The following is a 20,292-nucleotide window of genomic DNA, read 5'->3' on the forward strand; positions in this document are numbered from 1 at the left end:
AGCTGGGGGACAGGCTCCTCCGTGCGGAATCGGGTCAGTGGCCGGCCGATGGGGACATAACCAGTGCACTCTAGGCTGAGGTGCTGTGGGTAAGAGGGCATCTATTGCCAAGCCCTATAGATGTTGCTCCCACCAGGGAAAAAAAATCCTTCTGAACCGCATATTGTTCCATTTCTTACAGGAAATTCAGCTCCATTATAAACTTATGAGACCACTGTCATACACGTGGTCTGTCATTGGCCCAAATGTCGTTATGTGGTGCATGACTGTAAACACTGGCTTTTGTTGAGTATCTACTGAGATGTCAGAAAGTGTCTTTTAATTGTTTATCACCACCTGTAACGTTAAGTATTATCGTTTTTATTTTGTAAATGAGGAAACAGACTCAGAATAGTTACTTAATATAATTCAGTGTCGCAAGTAATAATTCACAAGGCTGGACAGCTGAAAGGGTATGCCTACGTTCTTCCTACCCCATTACACTGCGTTTAAGGTAACCTACACATTATGCACTTTTAGAAGCTAATTTATTTTTAAAAACTCTAAGAGAAACTATTAGTGCTTGAATAAATATTACAGAGAAATAAGTTATGCTAGGTAGGTATATGGACTTCCAAGTTGACCAAAGTACAATTTTAGAAAAATATTTTACTAGATGTTTATTTTTGTTGTTGTTTCTTTTAATAACATGAAGCCAGAGTCGAGATTAAAATTTGTAAAAACAGAGCACATATACCATAAATCAATTAAGAAAAGCTTAATCAATTTCGACATAGATACATGCAATCATGTGAGATAAAAAGAAAGGAGCAAAATAAAGAAATCGAGAAAAGAAAAAACATGTTGCTACTTCATTGTAAATAACTGATAATTCATGCAATTTATGTGAATCAACAGGCAGGATGGCAAATCATTAGGCTCACTGCTTTGGACTAAACTGCATTAAAACACTGTCTCCACCACTTACTAGATGTGACCAGGCTCCTTGGCCTCTCCTTGCCTCGGTTTCCTCATCTGTAAAATAGGAATAGTATTACCTACACCTCATTGAGCAGTGAGGATTCTATACATTAACACAGGTAAAGTGTATGAAATATAGTGTTTCCAAAGTGTCAGCGCTTGCTGTTGCATTAATTTAATAATTAGCCTAATTTTAGGTCATATATTCCACCTTCTCAACTACAGAGGAAAAATCTTTAAAAGGTCTTTGACTTTATTAATAAGTAGTTCTAAAATCAAAACAATATGTAGCCGAACTATTGTTAATTTTCTTAGAAGTGATAATACGGTTATTTAGGATAAAGTCTCTATTCTTGAGTTGCAGGTTGAAATATTTAGGGATAAAATGTCATAATGATGTCAACTTACTTGATAAATAGCCAAACAGAAAAAGGATATAAACAGAGAGAAAACAAGTAAGGTCAAAAGTTATCAATTGAAAATCTAAGTGTATGGTAAATAAGTATACTATTTTTCATATTTTGAAATTTTTCATAATAAACAGTTCGGGTAATTAAAATGCAAATTAAAAAAAGAAATCACTAATCTGATAATATGCTAAAATTTCATAGTTATGCACAACTTGCTTGAAACTTATTTAACCCTTGTCCTTTCTATATAATAGAAAGAAACAAGATAATAGCAAAACCAGCCATTCTATTCAGCAGCTGTCAGTCTTCAAAGTGTTGCTATTTCAAGGAATAAAATTCAATTAAAGGTTAAACTGCTTTAAAATAAGTAGGATTTTTGGGCAGAAAATAAAAGATACAACCAAATGAGAGAAGAATTGTTTGAAAAGTCAATGGAATGATTAAGAATGTATTTGTATACGTACATATATATACATATAGAATGATTTCTCCAAGAAACTATGTTTTAAAGTTTGAAAAATTAAATTTTGTATTTCTTCATTCTTTAAGTAGTCCACTTAGAGAACTCACTGCCCTAAGAGGAGATAAAAGAATGAGTATGCATATTGCCTCAAAATAAATTCCATAAACATGAAGAAGTGTTACATGCCAGATACTATGTTAGGTGCTAGGAAAAGAACAGTGAATAAAATCTGGCACCTACAGATTTACATATATAGGAGACAGGCATTAAAGTAAACTACAATACCTGGTTTACGTAACTGAGGTGAAGGCGAACAGTCAGCTTTAGCTGGAAGCAAAGAAGGAATTATGTACAGAGAGTGAGAGCTGGCAGCAAGGCCACAGCAACTGGAACACTGTGCCACACAGATCTAACAGAAGCTGCAAAAAAGCAACGCAACGAGCTCTGAGTAGTGGTGAGATGCAGGATGGACTGAAGAGGAAAAAGACACTAGAAGCGAAACAGGCACAGCCACAGAGTGCTCTTGGACGGGAAAATTCTGAAAGGTACACCAAAACTAATTACAACATTTTCCTATCTGGCACTGAATCTTATTCAGAACTTGACATTCAGGGTCATTAAGAATCCATTATAATATTGCGATTTAATATCTTTCAGAGCTAGAGGCAGGTAGTTCTGTTTGGTTGGTTTTATTCTCAAAGTCTATAAAGAACACTTGGATTGCAGATGCTAAAAAAACCACAGAATCACTCCAAGAAATGGGTCCCGGTGATTAGTTGTGGCCACTGCATGTTTCTTATCAACATAAATACATACGAGATGACAAAGAGCCTAGAAACCAGTGGCAGGACCCACATGCTTCCAACTACTCAGTCATCCCATGTAACCAACAGAAATCTGAAGGAAATAGAGAGCTAAATAAGAACTTCTTTAATGTCAGTTAAAGATATATCATTCCTGTCCAATTAAAATGGGAAAAAAAAAAGCCATCTTTAAATTCCTTGCAAGTCAAGGAAAGATTTAAGAGAATTCGATTTCCACAATGTCAAAGCTTTATATGGACCATACGAGAAAAGGACTGAATCACCTAAGTCTATTTTGATTCTAGGTAATGTTTACTTACTTCAAGATCAATGGAACAAAAATCTAGCATTTATATCCTGGAATATACAAATGTAATACTCAAGCTGGCTAATGAGAATAGTCAAAGAATCATTTTCACCGGGTTTGAAAGTGTTCCTATGTTTGATTATATTCATGTTCTGGAAATTCATGACAATATTAACAGGAAAGTGGCAAGCTACAAACTTTTGTCTAATTTTTTTCGCCTCCCTCCCTTTTCCCATTCTAAATCAGCCAAGACCAGTCCCAAATTTCCGTAGAAGATCAGTCTAAAACGGATAGTGGTTTCTTGGTCAATCTGTTGTTTCGTATCTTTCCTGGGGGCTATGAGGCAAATTTGCTTTGATTAAGCCAAAAAAAAAAAACAACTATTCTGCTAACTTCTGCCACTCTAAAAGCCTGAAAAAGGACCTTAAATTTTTGTCCTCCCTACCTGTTTGAACTTTGGAACTGTTCCGTAATAGGATCGTCCCAAGGAATAATGTTGATTTCTCTGAACTCAATGCATTCCAAAAGGTCATGATATGTCCGTTTATGTTGAATTTTTACATCTTCTGACTCTGTTTGAAAAAAGATCTGAAACCATTCTCTGGGTTTTCCTAGATGTGGCTCCCTTCTCATATGGATCAATCCAGTTACAAAAAGGTGTAGTGGACTCGACTTAAACCAATAGAATAACATCAGGTCATGCCCGAGTTTAAAAATAAAGGAATCACTGATAGAATCAGAGGTCTGATATAATACAGACTGCTGCTGAAACGATCTGCTGACCAAGGGTTCTAGCTTGAAATCTGTATCAATCTTATTTTCACTGTAAATCCTGACTCGCTTAACAAATAATGGCTCTGGTCAGGAACATCACATAATAACACACATTGGTACCTTTAGATTTCTCACCTAATGCTTTGAACGGAAGAATTTAATGTTTCGTCTTGCACGCAACTGATTATGGCCGCTTCTCCTTCTGGGACGGCTTGCACGGGCTGCACCACGTGAACAGTCCGGAAGAGCTGGGTGGGGTAGGGGGACTGCGTGGCCTGCACTGGCCTCAGAACTTCTGACGGCTGTGCGGCTTCCACAGGATCTCTGGACTTCGCAGCTTTAGGATTCCCTGGTTTTAGAACTGTAGTGGCTCCTCCTTTTATCCCTGGACTCGAAGACACTCTTGACCGGCTTGCTTGGTTCCGACTTGAAGTGGTTGTGGCCGACAGTGATGGATCGGAAGACTCTATGCTGGAACTCGGATCCTCGTCATCGATGTAAATGAGATCTTTCGGCATTTCCTTAAACTGGTACACCAAGCGCTGACCTTCTACTTTTGCCAGAATACCCCTCTGGTAATAGTACCTATGCAAAGCAGACAACGCCATCAATATTTTATTCAATTAAACATAAATTATAGTAACATTCACTGAAGTGAAAATGCCCTAATCTTAAAGTCTAAAGTTGGAAACAAACAAGTGATAAAAGAATTTCTAATGAAGGGCAGTTATTTTATGTAAGATAGTATAAAAACATTTTATTCTAAATATATGTAAAAAACATATTTATTCACAGACGGAGAAAAGTCCTTATTATCAACTAAATCTAAAACCGATTTTCATTAAGGGGCTGTTGATAAAGTATACAGATTATTCCAGCCTTCACTTCTCTTCCTCCCTCTCTCTACCCTTCTAACTTGCCAGAATAATCAAATCTGGTACCAACCTCGAGAAATTATTTCCCTTTCATAGCCCCATAGAATGCTCCTGCCAGTTTAAATTTGATTCTGTAAATCTAATTCAGTTTTCTGTGTAAAATTTAATGATGTACAAGTAGGAGTGATTCCAATTTTGTCAATAATTTTAATTAAATAACCAAAAAGTGTAAGTATAAAAATAAACTGTAACTACATATGTACTTCTAGTTTAAAAAGGTTATCCAGTTATTGTGTCATTGCTATTCTAATAAATCTTTCTCAAATATATGCATTTCTTGAAAAACAAATGACATGATCACAGAAAAACAAACTAAAAGTGAGTTTAAAATCCAGAACAATATTTGGTCATTCAACGGAAATGTCAACACTTCGGAAAGGCATATAAATACAAGTGACATTACCTATCACTACCTGTTCAATAAATAATGTTATAAAAAAAGAATAAAATTATACCCTAGTTGAAAATTTCCACAATGTCTAATATTATCCTCAAAGCATGAATGTATTCCACCATAATATATTACATGTCACACCTGAGATTCATGTTTAAAAATGCACCCTTATTAAGCACCTGCATCACCGTTATTTGTACTCTGCGCTGAATTTAAGTTTAATGGCTCAAAACATATGAACGCTGTGGTCAACATACAATATCTGACCAGAGCCTAACGTTTTCCGACCCTTTTATAAATAAAATACCTGTTGTTTGCATGAACACCTTTCTTGGAAAGGCAAACAATTTCCCTGATTGAAATCAGATTTCAATTTAAATACACACTAATTTCTATAAGTAGTGTGGTTTGAGCACTTCGATAAATAAAATTCACCGTTTTAAACTCCTTAACTTTTTAGAAGTTATCTATTTTTTAGTATTTAAGAAATTATATTCTTAACACAACGCACTCTAAAACTCCACGTACCTGAGAGCTCTTCCCATGGTCTCGTAATTCATATCCGGTTTGTTTTTGTGCTTCCCCCACAACCTGGATACTGCTTTAGAATCTACCAATTTAAAAATGCCTTTTTCTCGCTGAGTCCATTTGATATACTTAGGACAAGTAGCTTTGTCCTGGAGCAGTGCCAGTAAAAACTCCCAAAGATAAATTGTGTTTCCTGAAACAAAAACAATTTTTTTTAACGGACCAAAATTTCATTTGAAACAGCATAATAAAAGACAACCGAAAGTCTTATAAGTTCCATCTATAATTACACGAAAACGTTATACAACTCAGATAGTATTGGTAATATAATGGTCATAAGTTTTAGGGCTTAATGTAGATCTTTTTATTAGTCCCATACAACATATCTCAATAGAGCAATGTTGCCAACTAGATTTGTGATGACAGGGGAGAAAGCACTTTGAGATGATTTTTTCTGGCTCTTCAAGAACCATTACATAGAAGAAAGAGTGAAAAAGACTTGGACAAAACCTTTCAAAAGTTGTTCTCTTTATATTAGAGTCAGTGGATTAGCCATAACAATTTTCTTCAAATTTAGGCGGCAGTTATTAAAATACTAGAACTCCAATACAATGTGATAAAATGTCTACACGGTAAAAACCTAACCTAGAGGAACTCTTCCAAGTGGCAATGTCATCTTATAAACATGTGGCATGTGGCAGCAGTAAAATCCATTTCAATATGTCAGGAAAGTTGGCGGTTTCTGCTTACAATATGCAGATATTTCAAAGCCATCTGAATGTTATTTGATCCGTAAGTGTTATAAGGGAAATTATAACAGTACTTACCTTTTCCATCTTTGCTTTTCTTTTTCACAGATATGTTTGGTGTACTGGCTGGGGAATCTGGTCGTGGTGGTTTAGTTTTTCTCCCTGAAATCAGAACAGCTCTATGTAAATATCTGCCCTTGAAGGTGTGAGAAAATGGACAATTTAGCTGTTAGGACTATTTTGTCCTTTATCCTAAATTTCAAGTGCCAAACACTTTAAACACAGATCACATACATTGGTCTCCTTTAAGTGTTATTTACTAAAAGAAAAATAACTTTGGTAAAAATTCGACATTAATGTCGGTAAGGACACAAACTCTGAAAACGATACTTTGGCTCATTCATAAAAATGAGGTTAAGTTTAAAACACTGCATCGTGTCTTTGAGGTGACAATACTCACGGCGCTTTTTAAAATTCGGGGGAATATTCTTAATGCTGGTAAAACTTGAGCTAAAAAATAAGCCATATAGGTTTGTCTAATGTTGGTTGTATAAGCTTTTTAAGTTAGGAAAGAAGTGAATTTTTAGCTTTTCTCTCTACTAACTACATCTCTGCATAGTTAGTTCTCAAATACTGGAAACTTCCCAAAACTCTAGAGATACTAAAAATAAGTGAGGCAAAATTTTGGTGAACCACATGGTCAATCTTTATTTATCGGTGGATTTTTAAATATCTCATTTTTTTATATTTCTTTCAATTCCCAGCAAACAGACATTGTGGTTATCCATCATCCAATCTCCAAAGAGTCCATTCCGACCGTATTAAAATACATTTTGTGCAGACTTAGTCTGGGTCAACTAACTCTGCTAAGGCCTTGTTGTCATCTTCTTTTGCCACTTATCTAGAACCACGAATCGGTGGCAATGTTGCCTACGATTTAGGTAGAGATGATCATGCTGTGTGAACAGACTGCCATTCTGTATATGAGAAATAATGAAGAGGAAGTGTAACTGGATACTTTAGTTAGTACCGCTTCCCCCAACATTCTTGAGGTCGACTCTCTCTCTGGTCTAGATCACAAGGGTGAATTCTGCGTTAATACAGAGCAGTAATTCAGAAAAGCAGAATTCTAGAGCTAAAGTCACACGGTTAGTAACAACCCATCCCCAGACAAACTGAATAGGAACAGGGTGAATAAGAGTCAGGGAGAAGAGGGTCAAAAAGATCACTCTCTTCGGGCCTCTCAAGACTACCAGAAGTATAGATGTAAAACCTAGTCAGCCAGGTGTCCCAGCTTCCACCACTGAGGACATCTGCAGAGAACCCATTCATGGGGCAGATACTCCTGGCCGTGTTAGCATTAGAGGACAAGAATTCATTTAGCTCCTAGCCCTATACCATATCATTTTCTGCTCTCTGTTTACGCACTTTTTCTGATAGATACCACTGTTTCCCTCTACTAGATTTGGTCATGACAGACACTATCCGTAGCCTACCCAAAATTCATCCTCTCCAACATTTTCCTTACTATTCATGGTGGCGGGGTGCACAGACTCATGTCAGTTATAGCTTAGTTTGGCATAGAATTTTTGATTGATGGTTATCTCCTGTCAGTACTTTGAAGATATTCAACCCTTTCAGACTCTATCTGGAGTTTCTAAGCTGCTCATCTGATCATCAATTCTCTTCACGTAATGTAGTTTCTTCCTGGTTTGTTCATTTCCTCTTTTTTGGGGGATAGGGGTGGGGGTCTTTGGTGTTCTGTATTTTTACTATAGTTAATCGAGGCCTGAACTTATTTTAGTTACGCTACTCAGGAGGCACCATGCTACAATTAATGTCATTCTAGAAAATCTTCGGTCATTATCTTTGAATATTACCTCTTCCTTACTCTATTCTCTCCTCCTGGAGTTTTGATTAAAGAAGATCTTTTCATTCAATCTTCACATTTCTAACTCTTTCATCTTTTTTATTCTATATCGGATCTATACTAGAGTTCAATGATTTTTAAACAGTGACTCGTTTAACCCATATAATATGTGTTCTGTTTGGTTCTTTATCATATCAGTCTTTCACCATTAACTAGGATGTTAGTTTTCTACTTTTTAAAAACTGCTTTATGGAGGTACAATTTACAATAAACTGCATGTGTTTAAAGTTTATAATTTGTAAGTTTTGACATGTATGCACCTGTGAAACCATAACTACATTCAGAATAATAACCATATTCTTCACCCAAAAAGTACTTTGTGCCTCTTTGTAATCTTTACATCTCACTTGTCCCCACCCTGCCCAATCCACAGGTAACCAACCATTCATGTATTTCCTTCATATTCATTTAAAATTTTTTTAAATTAGATTTATTGGGGTGACATTGGTTAATAACATTATATAAGTTGCAGGTATACCATTCCATAATACAGCTGTATATTGCATTGTGTGCTCACCACCCAGTGTCTAGTCTCTATCCATCATCATGTGTTTGACCCCCTTTACCCTCTGCATCCTCTCCGTATCACCCCGCCCTTCTGGTATCCACTGTTCTGTTGCCTGTGTCCGTGAGTTTGTTTGTTCACTTGATTTGGTCCATTTGTTGCTTTCCATTTTACATCCCACATATGCGTGAAATCATATGGTTCTTTTCCTTTTCCATCTGATTTACTTCATTTACTATAATACTCTCAAATCCATCCATGTTGTCACAAATGGCAATATTTCATCATTTTTTATGGCTGAGTAGTATTCCGTTGTATATATATGTACCATACCTTCTTTATCCAATCATCCACTGAAGGATACTTGGATTGTTTCCACGACTTACCTATTATGAATAATGCTACAATGAACATAGGGGTATGTATATCTTATATTTTCAATTTTGGGGGGTAGATATACAGAAGAGGGATTGCTGGGTAACATGGCAGCTCTATTCTTAATTTTTTGAGAAACCTCCATACTGTTTTCCATAGTGGCTGTACCATTTACATTCCCACCATCGGTGTATGAGGGTTTCTTTTTCTCCACAACCTCTTCAACACTTGTTATCTCTTGTCTTTTTGATGATAGCCTTTCTGACAGGTATGAGGTGATATCTCATTTTGATTTTCATTCACATTTTCCTGATTAGTGATACTAAGTTATCTTTTCATGTACCTGTTGGCCATTTGTATGTCTTCTTTAGAAAAATGTCTATTCAGGTCCTCTGCCCATCTTTTAATCGATTGTTTATTTATTTATTTTTTTGCTACTGAATTGTATGCGTTCCTTATATATTCTGGCTATTAACCCGTTATCAGATACATGATTTGCAAATATTTCTTCCCATTCCATAGGCTGCCTTTTCATTTTGTTGATTGTTTCTTTTGCTGTGCAGAAAATTTTCAGTTTAATATAGTCCTGCTTATTAATTTTTGCTTTCATTGCTTGTGCTTATTGTGTCATGTCCAAAAAATCGTTGCCAAGTCAGGTTCTGTTATTCCATCTTGACTAGAAGTGAAAGTTGCACCTGGTATTCTTAACGGTTTTATTCTATGATCATGTTTTTTTTTAATTCTTTTGCTTTAATTGCAATCATACTCATTGAAAGTTTCTACTTGATAATTCTATTACTTGAACTTCTTCTTTTTTCTTTTTTTTTTAAGGTGAGACAACCCTTGGTTGACCTCACAGATTGCAAGGACTTTGTCAGCTTACAATCCCTTATTTTTTATTTTTTATGCCTACAGCACCTGGTCTTCCTAGGTGGTCTCCCATCCAAGTACTAACCAGGTCCGACCCTGCTTAGCTTCCAAGATCAGACAGGATCGGGCTTGTTCAGGGTGGCACGGCCGTAGACTTGAACTTCTGAGAGAACTATTCTGCGATATTGAAATGTGACATCACCATCAACAGGGTTTTACTCGAGGAAATCTTGGGCAGCCTGGTTTAAGTTAGATTTGCCAGAACAATTTTACAAGAATTTCTGCCTGGTGTCCCTAAGCTACTGCTAGTCTGGGGTTACTTTTATGTTAACTACTTGGCTGCAAACTTCCCAAAACAGTGACCGTTTAAAATCTAATCGTAAACCTAAGTTAAGGCAAGCCTAGGATTATGAACTTTCAAAGGAAGAATTTCTCTACTCAGAGCCCCACCTGAGGAACACACACTTCCTTGACATCTGTCTATGCCAACGAGCAAACTGTTTTCCCATGAGGGTACAGCCTTTCAAGGATCCCAATGATACGCTGAGGTCTCTGCCCCATTCCCTATCTTGCATTGAATCAAGACCTAAGCATCTGCCTCTACAAGGGCAAAAAAAAAACCCCAAGCCATATCCTTCTCGGCCCTTCAGAGCTGCTACAGTGTCAGCTCATTCTTACTGTTTGTATTTTCCTCTTCATTTTTGGCTCTTAGAATTTTCCTTACTTTCACGTGAAGTTAGGTGACTGGGTGGCTGGTAGAGATACCATTAACCAAGATATTAAACTCAAAATATTAAACAAGCTGGAGTAGAGTCAGAAGGTGATAAAAGGGAAAGAGTGTCAGACTTTAAAATTTAAGTTCAGTCTGAGTTTGTGAAAAGTTAAAAATTCCCTTAACACATTCTAACATTTTCCTCTTCAGTTACTTACCTGCTGATTTTCAAACCATTTTTCCCACTGGAGTCTTATACTGGAATCTATGCTGGTGGTTTTCAAACTACGTCCATGGGAGGAGGGTGGCCTGCCCTTACCCCAAGCTCTTTCTGAGTGTGGACACAAGGGTTTAGATAAAAGATCGAGGCTTTAAAAAGTTGGAAAATACCTTTTCTGTAAGATAGACCAAATATTTTAAATGTATGAATAATCTAATTTTTTAAAAAAGGCATCTGATATGAAGAAATACCCCTTAATTTATGTTTTGTACCCTCGCTTTTTTCTTATATTAAGTTTTAATTGGTATAAAAATATCTTTTAATAAAAATTACATTTCGATTCCACATCAAGACTTGACCGTTTGTCCTAAACGACTTAACCACTTACCTTTCTTCCTCTTAGGCTGTTCCGGTGAGGAGGCTCCTGGTGAGTGCATATATGTCTCTTGAACCTGCTGAGTTTCCATCACTTCAGGAATCCCGTCTAATGTGACGGATACGTGAGTGATTGGGGCAACGACAATGTCATCTTCAGATGAACTGAAAATATTATTATCTAATGGAAATAAAATAAACTAATTATCAACTTTGCACTAGAAATCAAAATAACTTCATAAAGTAATCTCCTGTTTTTATGAAGACTGAAGTAGAAATAAAATCTTGAAATCTAGTCCCTGCTTTCTATTTCCTCTGTCCTAAGTCGGGTACCTCAAGCCAGCCCAGCCTTGACTGAACCGTTTCGATGTCCTCCTTACTCGACTCCCTGTCTCCAGCCTGTCTCGTCTCTCTTCTCCATTCTCCACAGTGCTGCCACAGTCATCTCTGAGACCTCGGTCTGACCGGACCGTATTTACTATTCTTCCTCTCTATAAAAACTTCGCACTATGAAAATTAGAAAACTTTTCAATGGATGTTTGCCTATTCACTGATGAATATCTACAGAGATCACTAAATTATAATAGTAATGTTGGCCCTAAATACCTTAATACTTTCACCAATGAGGTTAAGGGAAGAAATTCTGCATCGTCTGCTATGTGGCAACTAAATTACTTTTTTGTTCCTAAAGGCCTCACTCCCCAAATTAAAAAAAAAAAAAAAGTCTTGTTTATCTGAACCCTTTAGCAAAGGTGTCTAGACTTGTACTATACCTTAAAATGTGCTTCAGACTGAAAAAATATAAAACATATCTCTGGTCTCTTGACGTTTGCCATCAAATAGAGAGAGATGGCAAGAATAACTTGTCAAAGTATACAAACAGGAACGATCAGAACACAGAAGCACTCACTTAGCCGTTTTTCGTCCAGCATAGGGCCAGGAGAATCCATATTGAGGAGTGCCTCCGCGGCCTCGATCGTTTCGATCGTTTCGTCCCCATTATGACAGGAAGCTTCAACTACAACACATTGAAAGAACAGAACGGAATTAGCTATGAGACACCTGCTGCTCGGAAACACAGAGATCCTGATCTCCTGAACCAGGATACCTCACTTGGGTTTACACGCTTACTTTGTACCAACAGATAAAAATCTATACTGAATATTACTATTAAATACTTGTCTTTCATATTTAAAAAAATCTCTTCAAGATGGGAGGTTTGTATTAAAAACCAAAATCTAAAATAAATAAATAAATAAATAAATAAATCTGCAAGATGCTGGGAGGTAGGAAGAATAAGCAAAACAGCTCACACTCTGGAGGGAAACCGCGAGCCACTTCTCCAACGATTCTTATATTTTCAAGAATAAATACGATGGGCATTGGACTTGATTAGAAATGGTTCAGGAGTGACACGTGTGCCACTAAACCAGTCTGTCACTGGGCTCCACGCTATAAAACGACTGGCCGATACGGTGTAGCTCCCTTTTGGCTCTAACACTGATTCCAACGCTCTTAGTTCATAAAAGGCATGAACATGGGTCATCGTTCATCTCTGACTCTTCTTCCATTCCTCTATAATTAGTGAATTGCCACCGTCTCCAAAAAATTTTAGTCATAGTCACTAGTGTGTACTGAAGAACACTTATTCCCTTGCTATGGGCTGTGCCTCGTCTACGTTTTTTTCTTAATGTTCTTAAAAAATATTAAAACACAAATGAAAATTAATCCAAGTACATGCTAGATATTTGACACTTCTCTGCATCGCAGACAGGTGTCCCAAATAGTTGCACAGTGAATTCCTGAATGGCTTTTAAGCCCTTTACCTCTAGGATCAGAACCAAGAAACTAAGCTACGAATGTACTCTTTTCGTGGATAAATTCAAGTCTCCTGAATGTGATAGTCATTATCCATAATACCTTATATTCACTTGCTGTATTTTCCCCTCAATATTTGTGATAAAATTATGTTAGTTTTAAAGTCTATATTTTAAAAAATAACATGTAATATCTATATCTACATTACATAGAGATATATATATAGATATCTATATAACCTCCTATTAAAAACTTAAGCCTCTTATTTTAAATCTTGTAAAGTTAAGGCAAATTTAAAATTAAAATTAAAAAGATTAAAAGGGCATATTACTCCTTGTCAGGGCTTTGAAATTCTATGAATTGAGAAAAACATCCTACTAAAATTTAATTTTTAAAAAATCAGGCAAATAAGAGACAGACAACTCAACAATTAACTATCATCCTTTAAACATTATGTAACTCTAGATATCAAGTTTTATAAAATATTTTAAAGTCTGCTGGGTAGATGAAAATGATAAAATTATCACGTATGACAATTTAGTTGCCTATCAACTAAGAACAGACAACAAGGAGAAATTCAAACCACTTCTTTGTTAAGCTTTCCAAAATGAAAAGTTTCAAACGTATACAAAAGTAGAGAAAATCATATAATAAACTCCACGTATCAAGGGCCCAGATTCAAGACTTAATGTCTCAGGTTTTTTTAAAAAGTTGGTTTGTTCAAATCAGGATCCAAAGTTTGTGCATTACATTTGGTGACATGTACTGCCTCCCCCGCCCCTCCCCCTGCCCCTTTTCGTTGTTTATCATAGAAGAAATAGGGTCATCTGTCTATAGTTTCCCACATTATAGATTTTGCTGATTACCGCCATGTTGTAGTTCCTGCAAACCTATAACAACATCTAAAAGCTTGATTAGATTCACATTCCTTTTTTTTTTTTTTTTTTTTTGGCAAGAATGTGTCAAAGGCAATGCTGAGTGATTCTATGTGGCTCCTGAAGTAACACTATAAAGTCTCATAGTATTCTTTCGGTACCGCTAAGATTGAGAATCGAGTTAAAGTGCTGTCAGCCTGATCTACCCATTACGAAATTCTCTGCCAGTCTTTCATCTAACGGCTTTAGCAGTTATTAATGATAGTTGCCTAGATCCACTATTTCATGAAGGATTCCAAAATGATCATCCTAATCCTATCATTCCTCCAGCATTTATTAGCAATAATTTTCTATAAAGAACTTTCCTAATATCTGGTCATCCTGAGCCACAGTTCACACAATAACGACAAGTTAAATGCTTAATTCTTTTTCCATTATTTACTGTTTTTTAGAATAAATGGGCTTCCTCCTATCTTCCAAAAGTGACCATGGAGTTACTTTTTCAGTATCACTGTGAATATAGACTCTAACACATTCGATATTCTTCAATCCTTTGTGGTTGTAGTTCCTAATAAATCTCTAAATGTCCCATCTTTGGCCACTGGGAACTAAAGCTGGTTCCTGGGTTTCTTTTAGACATGATCCGAGTAATTTCTGATAGCTTCCGTGCCTTCTGGGATAATAAGATATTACAGGCTATCCTTGGACATTTCCTGCGCCAAACCCAGAATTAGCAGTTTCTTCCAGGTACCCTAGTACTTTTAGTGGAAAGTCCATTTAGAGACCATAATTTGTATATTAGGAGAGCCCACTGCTGGTGGATTGTTCATTACTGCTAAGCTTTCTCGATGGCCAAAATTAGGAAATTGATTGGTTTTCTAAAAAATATTTTGGAAAATTTTAAACAATCACATAATAATATGACTATGAATATTCGTAGAATATAATGAACTAAGTATTCATCGCCCATCTTCAACAATTATCAATTCGTGGATAGTCTTGGCTTATCTATATCTTTATGCATTCCTCCACCTTCGTAATAATTTGATGCAAATTCTAAACATCCTAATATTTCAGTAGTAAATATTTCACAATGTCTCTCTAAAAGATAAGGGCTATATTTTGAAAACAAACAGAATACCATTATCACACATTAAAAAACAAACAAACAAAAAACCCCACAATATTCCCTTAATGTCAAATAGCATTCAGATGTCCGATGCCTCAAATATCATAAATAGCGGTGGGGGGGACAGTTTTTTGTTTGAATCAGAATCCAAATAAGATCCTCAAATTGCAACTGACTCACAGGTTTCTTAAGTTTCTTTTCATTTCTCCATCTGTCTGTCTGTCTGTCTGTCTCTCTTTTCTTTGCATTTAATGAAGAAATCAGACTGTTTGTCCTGTATAATTTCCCACAATCCGGATTTTGCTAATTGTATTCCCATTGTGCAATACAACACGTTTTTCTACATTTCCTCAAAATTGGCAGTCAGTTCTGGAGGCTCCATCAAATTCTGGTCAAATTTTTTGGGGAAGGCTATTTTTCATCTGTGATGATGTTTTCCTCCATTAAAAGGCTCAAGAGCCTGGTGTACTCTTTTTGTGGTAACTGTTGATGCTCAATACCTACTCCTATTAATTCGTTGGTGATTACGAAATGCAAATCTTCTATTTACCTTTCCTTTTTCATTTATTCGTTGGAACACTACTACAGAGAGAAACTTCTCATCTAATAATCTAGTTAGTCAGTGATACAGTTCATATAGAGAAGAGAGAATAAATGTTTGCTCTTAACCTTAAACTGTCAGTTTTCAAAATGGCTGTGTGTAAGTATTGTTATGCGATCATGGATTTAAACATTATAGATACTTCGATCCATTGTGGTTACTCTTCTTATAGATGTTCCAGTTGCCCATGTTTGGCTAGAAAATATTTTGGCTTTGTATCTTTTAAAGAAGATACATCATGAGTTCATACTAGTATTTTCAACTCAAATTTAGCATTACAGAATTTATTTTTAGACTTATATAACATAAAGAATTTAGTTATAAAATTATAAAATCTACTTAACTTTTGCAATTTAACATTTGCATATCTTGTTTAACTGTAAATCCTGGCATCTTACAACACTAACTTCATTATTTAATTGATTTTACCCTACCATCCCTCACATGCACAAAGTTTTAAAACAACAATAACCATGTTATTACTAAGAATATAATTACTGAAAATTGTTTAAGTTTCCTTTGCAGTTTTGTTTTTGCTTCTTAGACTACATCCCATTGGGAAATGTACAGCCTTAAAAATCACTTTAAATAATAAATAAGTCTTCTGTGCATGGTTATACCAACAACTCAATAATAATTGGGTTCGTTTGTTTCGGTGTGCTTCAATTTCTAGAGATTTCTCATTTTCCCTCTTCTGGATTTACTTTTGTTTTATAATTCTGTTAAACATTTACACAATTCCAAAGTAAAAGCTACAAAACAAAGTACATTTGGAGAATTCTAGCGTTCATCCCTGTCCCCTCCTTCTCCCTGTAAAGAACCATTTTTATCAGTTTTGGTTTATCTATTTTTTAAATATAAACGAACGCACACATATCGCTTATATTCTTTTGCCTCTATGAAGCAAAAGGTAGCAAGCATACTATTTGTGCCGTCCTGAACCTTGCTTTTAAAGTCATATACACTAGAAATTATTCCACGGCTCTATATAGAAATCATGCTACTCTTTGAAATTTCAAAAACGTGAGGCCAGCTAAATGTGTTTAATATCAATGGTCAAATCTGTAAAACTGTTTATTCCATCCAGCTGCAGTGCTTAGGTCAGTTAATGCAAAATAAATTGGTGGGTCTCACATGAAACAGGAAAGAAAACAAACAAAGAAAAGTACATCTAGCTTTTAAAAATGTAAAGAAAACGTTGGCCCTTCATTAAATGGATGACAAAAACTTCTTGTAGGCAATAATAAAACCCACAGTTTTTGATACACGTATTTTTAAACTTCATAATAGGTTAGTCACAATCTGGGAACTAGTTAAAATCTATTATTTATACCAAGGACAGAAAACACTGATACTATAATAACTTAGGAAACAGCTCATTAAAGACATTTGAAATGATTTTGAATAACTAAAAATTATGTTTGACCTTGTAAAAACAGAAGTAAATGTGAAAGAAGAGAATCATAACAGTATTTTTTAAAGAGGAGATTTACTAATGAATACGGTCATCATGGTTACCTTCCATTTGCAGAAATCTAATTTCTACATCTCCTTTAATAATTTCACTACTCTATCCTCGAAGGCTGGCAGTGAAAGAAGACTCTCCACATAGATAGGAGCTCATAGTCAAATTGTTTTCAAATTTTTAAATAGCACAAGCTTTTTGCCAAATAAAACCTTATGTAGGCTTCTAACATATAAACAGATAAAAGTGGTATTTTATCAACGTACGTTTATTTTATAAGTTTAAAATTTATATCAAACTTGATATGAGATAAATCAACGATAAAAATGAAAGTGTTTTGCTGAATATGAAAATCTGGCGTCAGGTATTACAGATGACAGCTGCGGCCATTAACATAAGCCACGAATCCATAAATAGTTCAATCTTTTTATTACTGAAAATGTCAAACGAAATCAAAATTATGAAACAGTATAATGAATTCTCACATATCCATTCTCAGCGTCAACCATTAAAGGCACATGGTCCCTCTGCTTTCGTCTGTCCTCCGCTCACTGCCCTCAAGGTTTACTTTAAAGAAATTCAAGATACCAAGTTTCATCTCTACGTATTTTAGTATATGTATGCAAAAAGGATAAAGAATCTCACACATTGCTATTACCATACTTAAAAACATTAGCAATAAATATTAACAGCAATTCACCTAAATCACCTGCAGTGCCGCCCAGGGCTCGTAAGTGCAGTTTATGAAGTGTGCCTTCCCATCTCTCTGTCTTCCCTTAGTGTGTCCAAACCCCAGGACTCCCCCCACCCTCGCTCTAGACTAAGGAGGGGTACGAGGTCCTTTGCTTTCTCAAGACATCGCTCAAAGACAGAGAAGTTAAACAAAGGCTTCCAGATAACTGATTTTCCCAAAGACGTCTGACACGTCTGGCCAAGATGTCCGCATGTAAATGCATAACACACAGGTGCACACACACCGATTTCTAAAACTGATGGAAACCACCACCACTGCACCCCATGCTCATGGAGTGAACTCTTCACGTTTTAAATATCCTACTAGTCTGGCTGAACCTGAAGGAGACTTTTCTTGAAATCTCAGCACCTTATCCTACAGTTGGATCATAGCCTCCTAATTTGCTTCATGCAGCAGTAGTAAAAAAAGAAAAAAAGAAAGGAAGAAAAGAAAAACTTTCCTATCTTTTTTCCTATAAACAACTTCTCATTGTTCTCAGGAGTGTAGAGCTAGGCACGTAAAGAGCGCTCAGAGAAGGCGCAATGAACCGAGTTGGTTTGGTTCCTGTTAGGCGCCTGGGATTCTGTCACATTCATCTCAATAGATGATTAAGCAAGAAGAAAGGGGAGGTGAGAAAGAAAATGCACGTTCCTTCTTGAAGGGCTCGACCCTCTGCAGGTGACAGAGTGATTCCAAACCAAGTTAGGGACTTGGTACTGCATCACAGGGCTACGACACTGGCGAAAACTCTGCTGAAGTAAGGCCCTGCTGGAGGCCCACTCACCGGTCAGGGTGATGTCTTCGTCGTCGTCATCTATGATTTCTTCTTCAGCGACGTCCAGGGAGCTCTCAGTGATCATGTCACTCGGCTCTTCTACACAGGCCAGCCCAGCATAACCATTGAGAATATCGGCACCAGGAACGTGCTCCACGATTACAGCCGGAAAAATAGCTGGGTCACCAAGCTGAGGGGCAAGGGGACAAAGGGTTAACGACGTCCGGCTTTTATCAGATCTAACATCAGTGTAATTCCCACATCATCAGCTGCTTGTATCGTGACAGTCCTTTTAGGCCCCAGGGAGCCTACTCACGTGTCTACGAAAACCACATGAACTTTCATTATCAATTTTGAGTCCTAACAACCAGTTTTCACTGGAAGAGCCTATAAAAGTAAACTTTTAAACCACGTTAAATTTACTAATATCATTAATGTATAAGAAGGGACATACAATTAAATGCACAATTAAAATCTCAACAAAAGTTTGACAGAAAAATGTCTGTGAGTTTAAATAAACATTACTTTCACTTGGCATACAGGCCGTATTTAACAACAACTTTTGACTCAAACGGGAAAATTAACTTTCGTTTTTCTATCTAGTTATAAGACCACAGAATTTTAGAACTGAACAGACCCTTGTTTAATCTATTCCAGTCGCCTCCTTTTCTAGATGAGGAAATTGACCCAGAGAAGGTTTTGAAGAACCTATTCAAAGATCTGTTAATTGGTCATGAAAAGAATTCAGTGTTAATCAAAGTGAAAACCGAATAAAACTTTTTTTTAACATATTAATATAACATATAAGCATAATACTATGTAATAATAATGAGGGCTATCTATAGCATTACTTTTCAAACATAGTAAAAACACTTTGACATTTATCAACTCCTTTTATATAGCTCTACCTGTCATTCTATAATGGTATTATTCATTTGCCACATTTTCATATTAATATTTCTATTCAAATCACTATTCCCCCAAACCACTGGTATGCAATAAACAGCCTATTAATGCAAAAAAAAAAAAAAAAAAGAAAAAGAAAAAGAAAGAAAAATCATTTAATTAGTGACAAACCTCATAAAGTTATGATCTCCATTTCTTTTTAATTTCAGACTCAAAAAGGTTGCGAAAGTAGCCCAAAGAATTCCCTACAACCTTCATCCATTTTCCTCAAATTTTAATACTTAATCATGGCTATCATTCTCTTTCTATATTATTATTTCTATATCTATTTTTCTGATTTATTTGAAAGTGGCAGACATACTGCTCCTTTAACCCTAAGTACTAATGTGTATGTTTCCTAAAAACGTGGTTATCACATATAGTACAATGACCAAAACCAGAAAAGTAACACTCATATAACATTATTACTTAATCTACAGATCTTATGCAAATTTCTTCAATTGTCTCATTAATGTCCTTTAAAAAAATGAAAAAAAAAAGTTCAGGATCAATCTAGAATCATAGGTTTCATTTAGTAAACATCATATTTCATGATAACTTTCAATCAGGAAAAATTTCCCCTTTAGAGTTCTCAGTTTTTGTCTTTAATGATCATGAGACTTGAAAAATACAGGTTGTTT

The 20,292-nt window shown here is 35.9% G+C and overlaps 1 protein-coding gene and 1 pseudogene across 5 annotated transcripts in view; both read right to left on the minus strand.

The window, feature by feature from the left end:
* Positions 1–20,292, minus strand: part of ELF1 (E74 like ETS transcription factor 1) — a 91,120-nt gene that overhangs the window by 5,027 nt on the left and 65,801 nt on the right. For all 5 annotated transcript variants that reach the window (XM_039877184.1, XM_039877187.1, XM_039877185.1 and 2 more), the window contains 6 exons: positions 18,716–18,896; positions 12,221–12,328; positions 11,324–11,491; positions 6,402–6,485; positions 5,575–5,767; positions 3,853–4,302 (listed from right to left, as the gene is read on the minus strand). In XM_039877184.1, the coding sequence (XP_039733118.1) occupies positions 3,853–4,302; positions 5,575–5,767; positions 6,402–6,485; positions 11,324–11,491; positions 12,221–12,328; positions 18,716–18,896 (1,184 nt within the window). The remainder of the gene's footprint in view (positions 1–3,852; positions 4,303–5,574; positions 5,768–6,401; positions 6,486–11,323; positions 11,492–12,220; positions 12,329–18,715; positions 18,897–20,292) is intronic.
* On the minus strand, positions 10,040–10,158 carry LOC120614554 (uncharacterized; annotated as a pseudogene).

This window comes from Pteropus medius, unplaced genomic scaffold, assembly GCF_902729225.1.
Source record: "Pteropus medius unplaced genomic scaffold, Ma_sr-lr_union100, whole genome shotgun sequence".
NCBI classification, from domain to species: Eukaryota; Metazoa; Chordata; class Mammalia; order Chiroptera; family Pteropodidae; genus Pteropus; species Pteropus medius.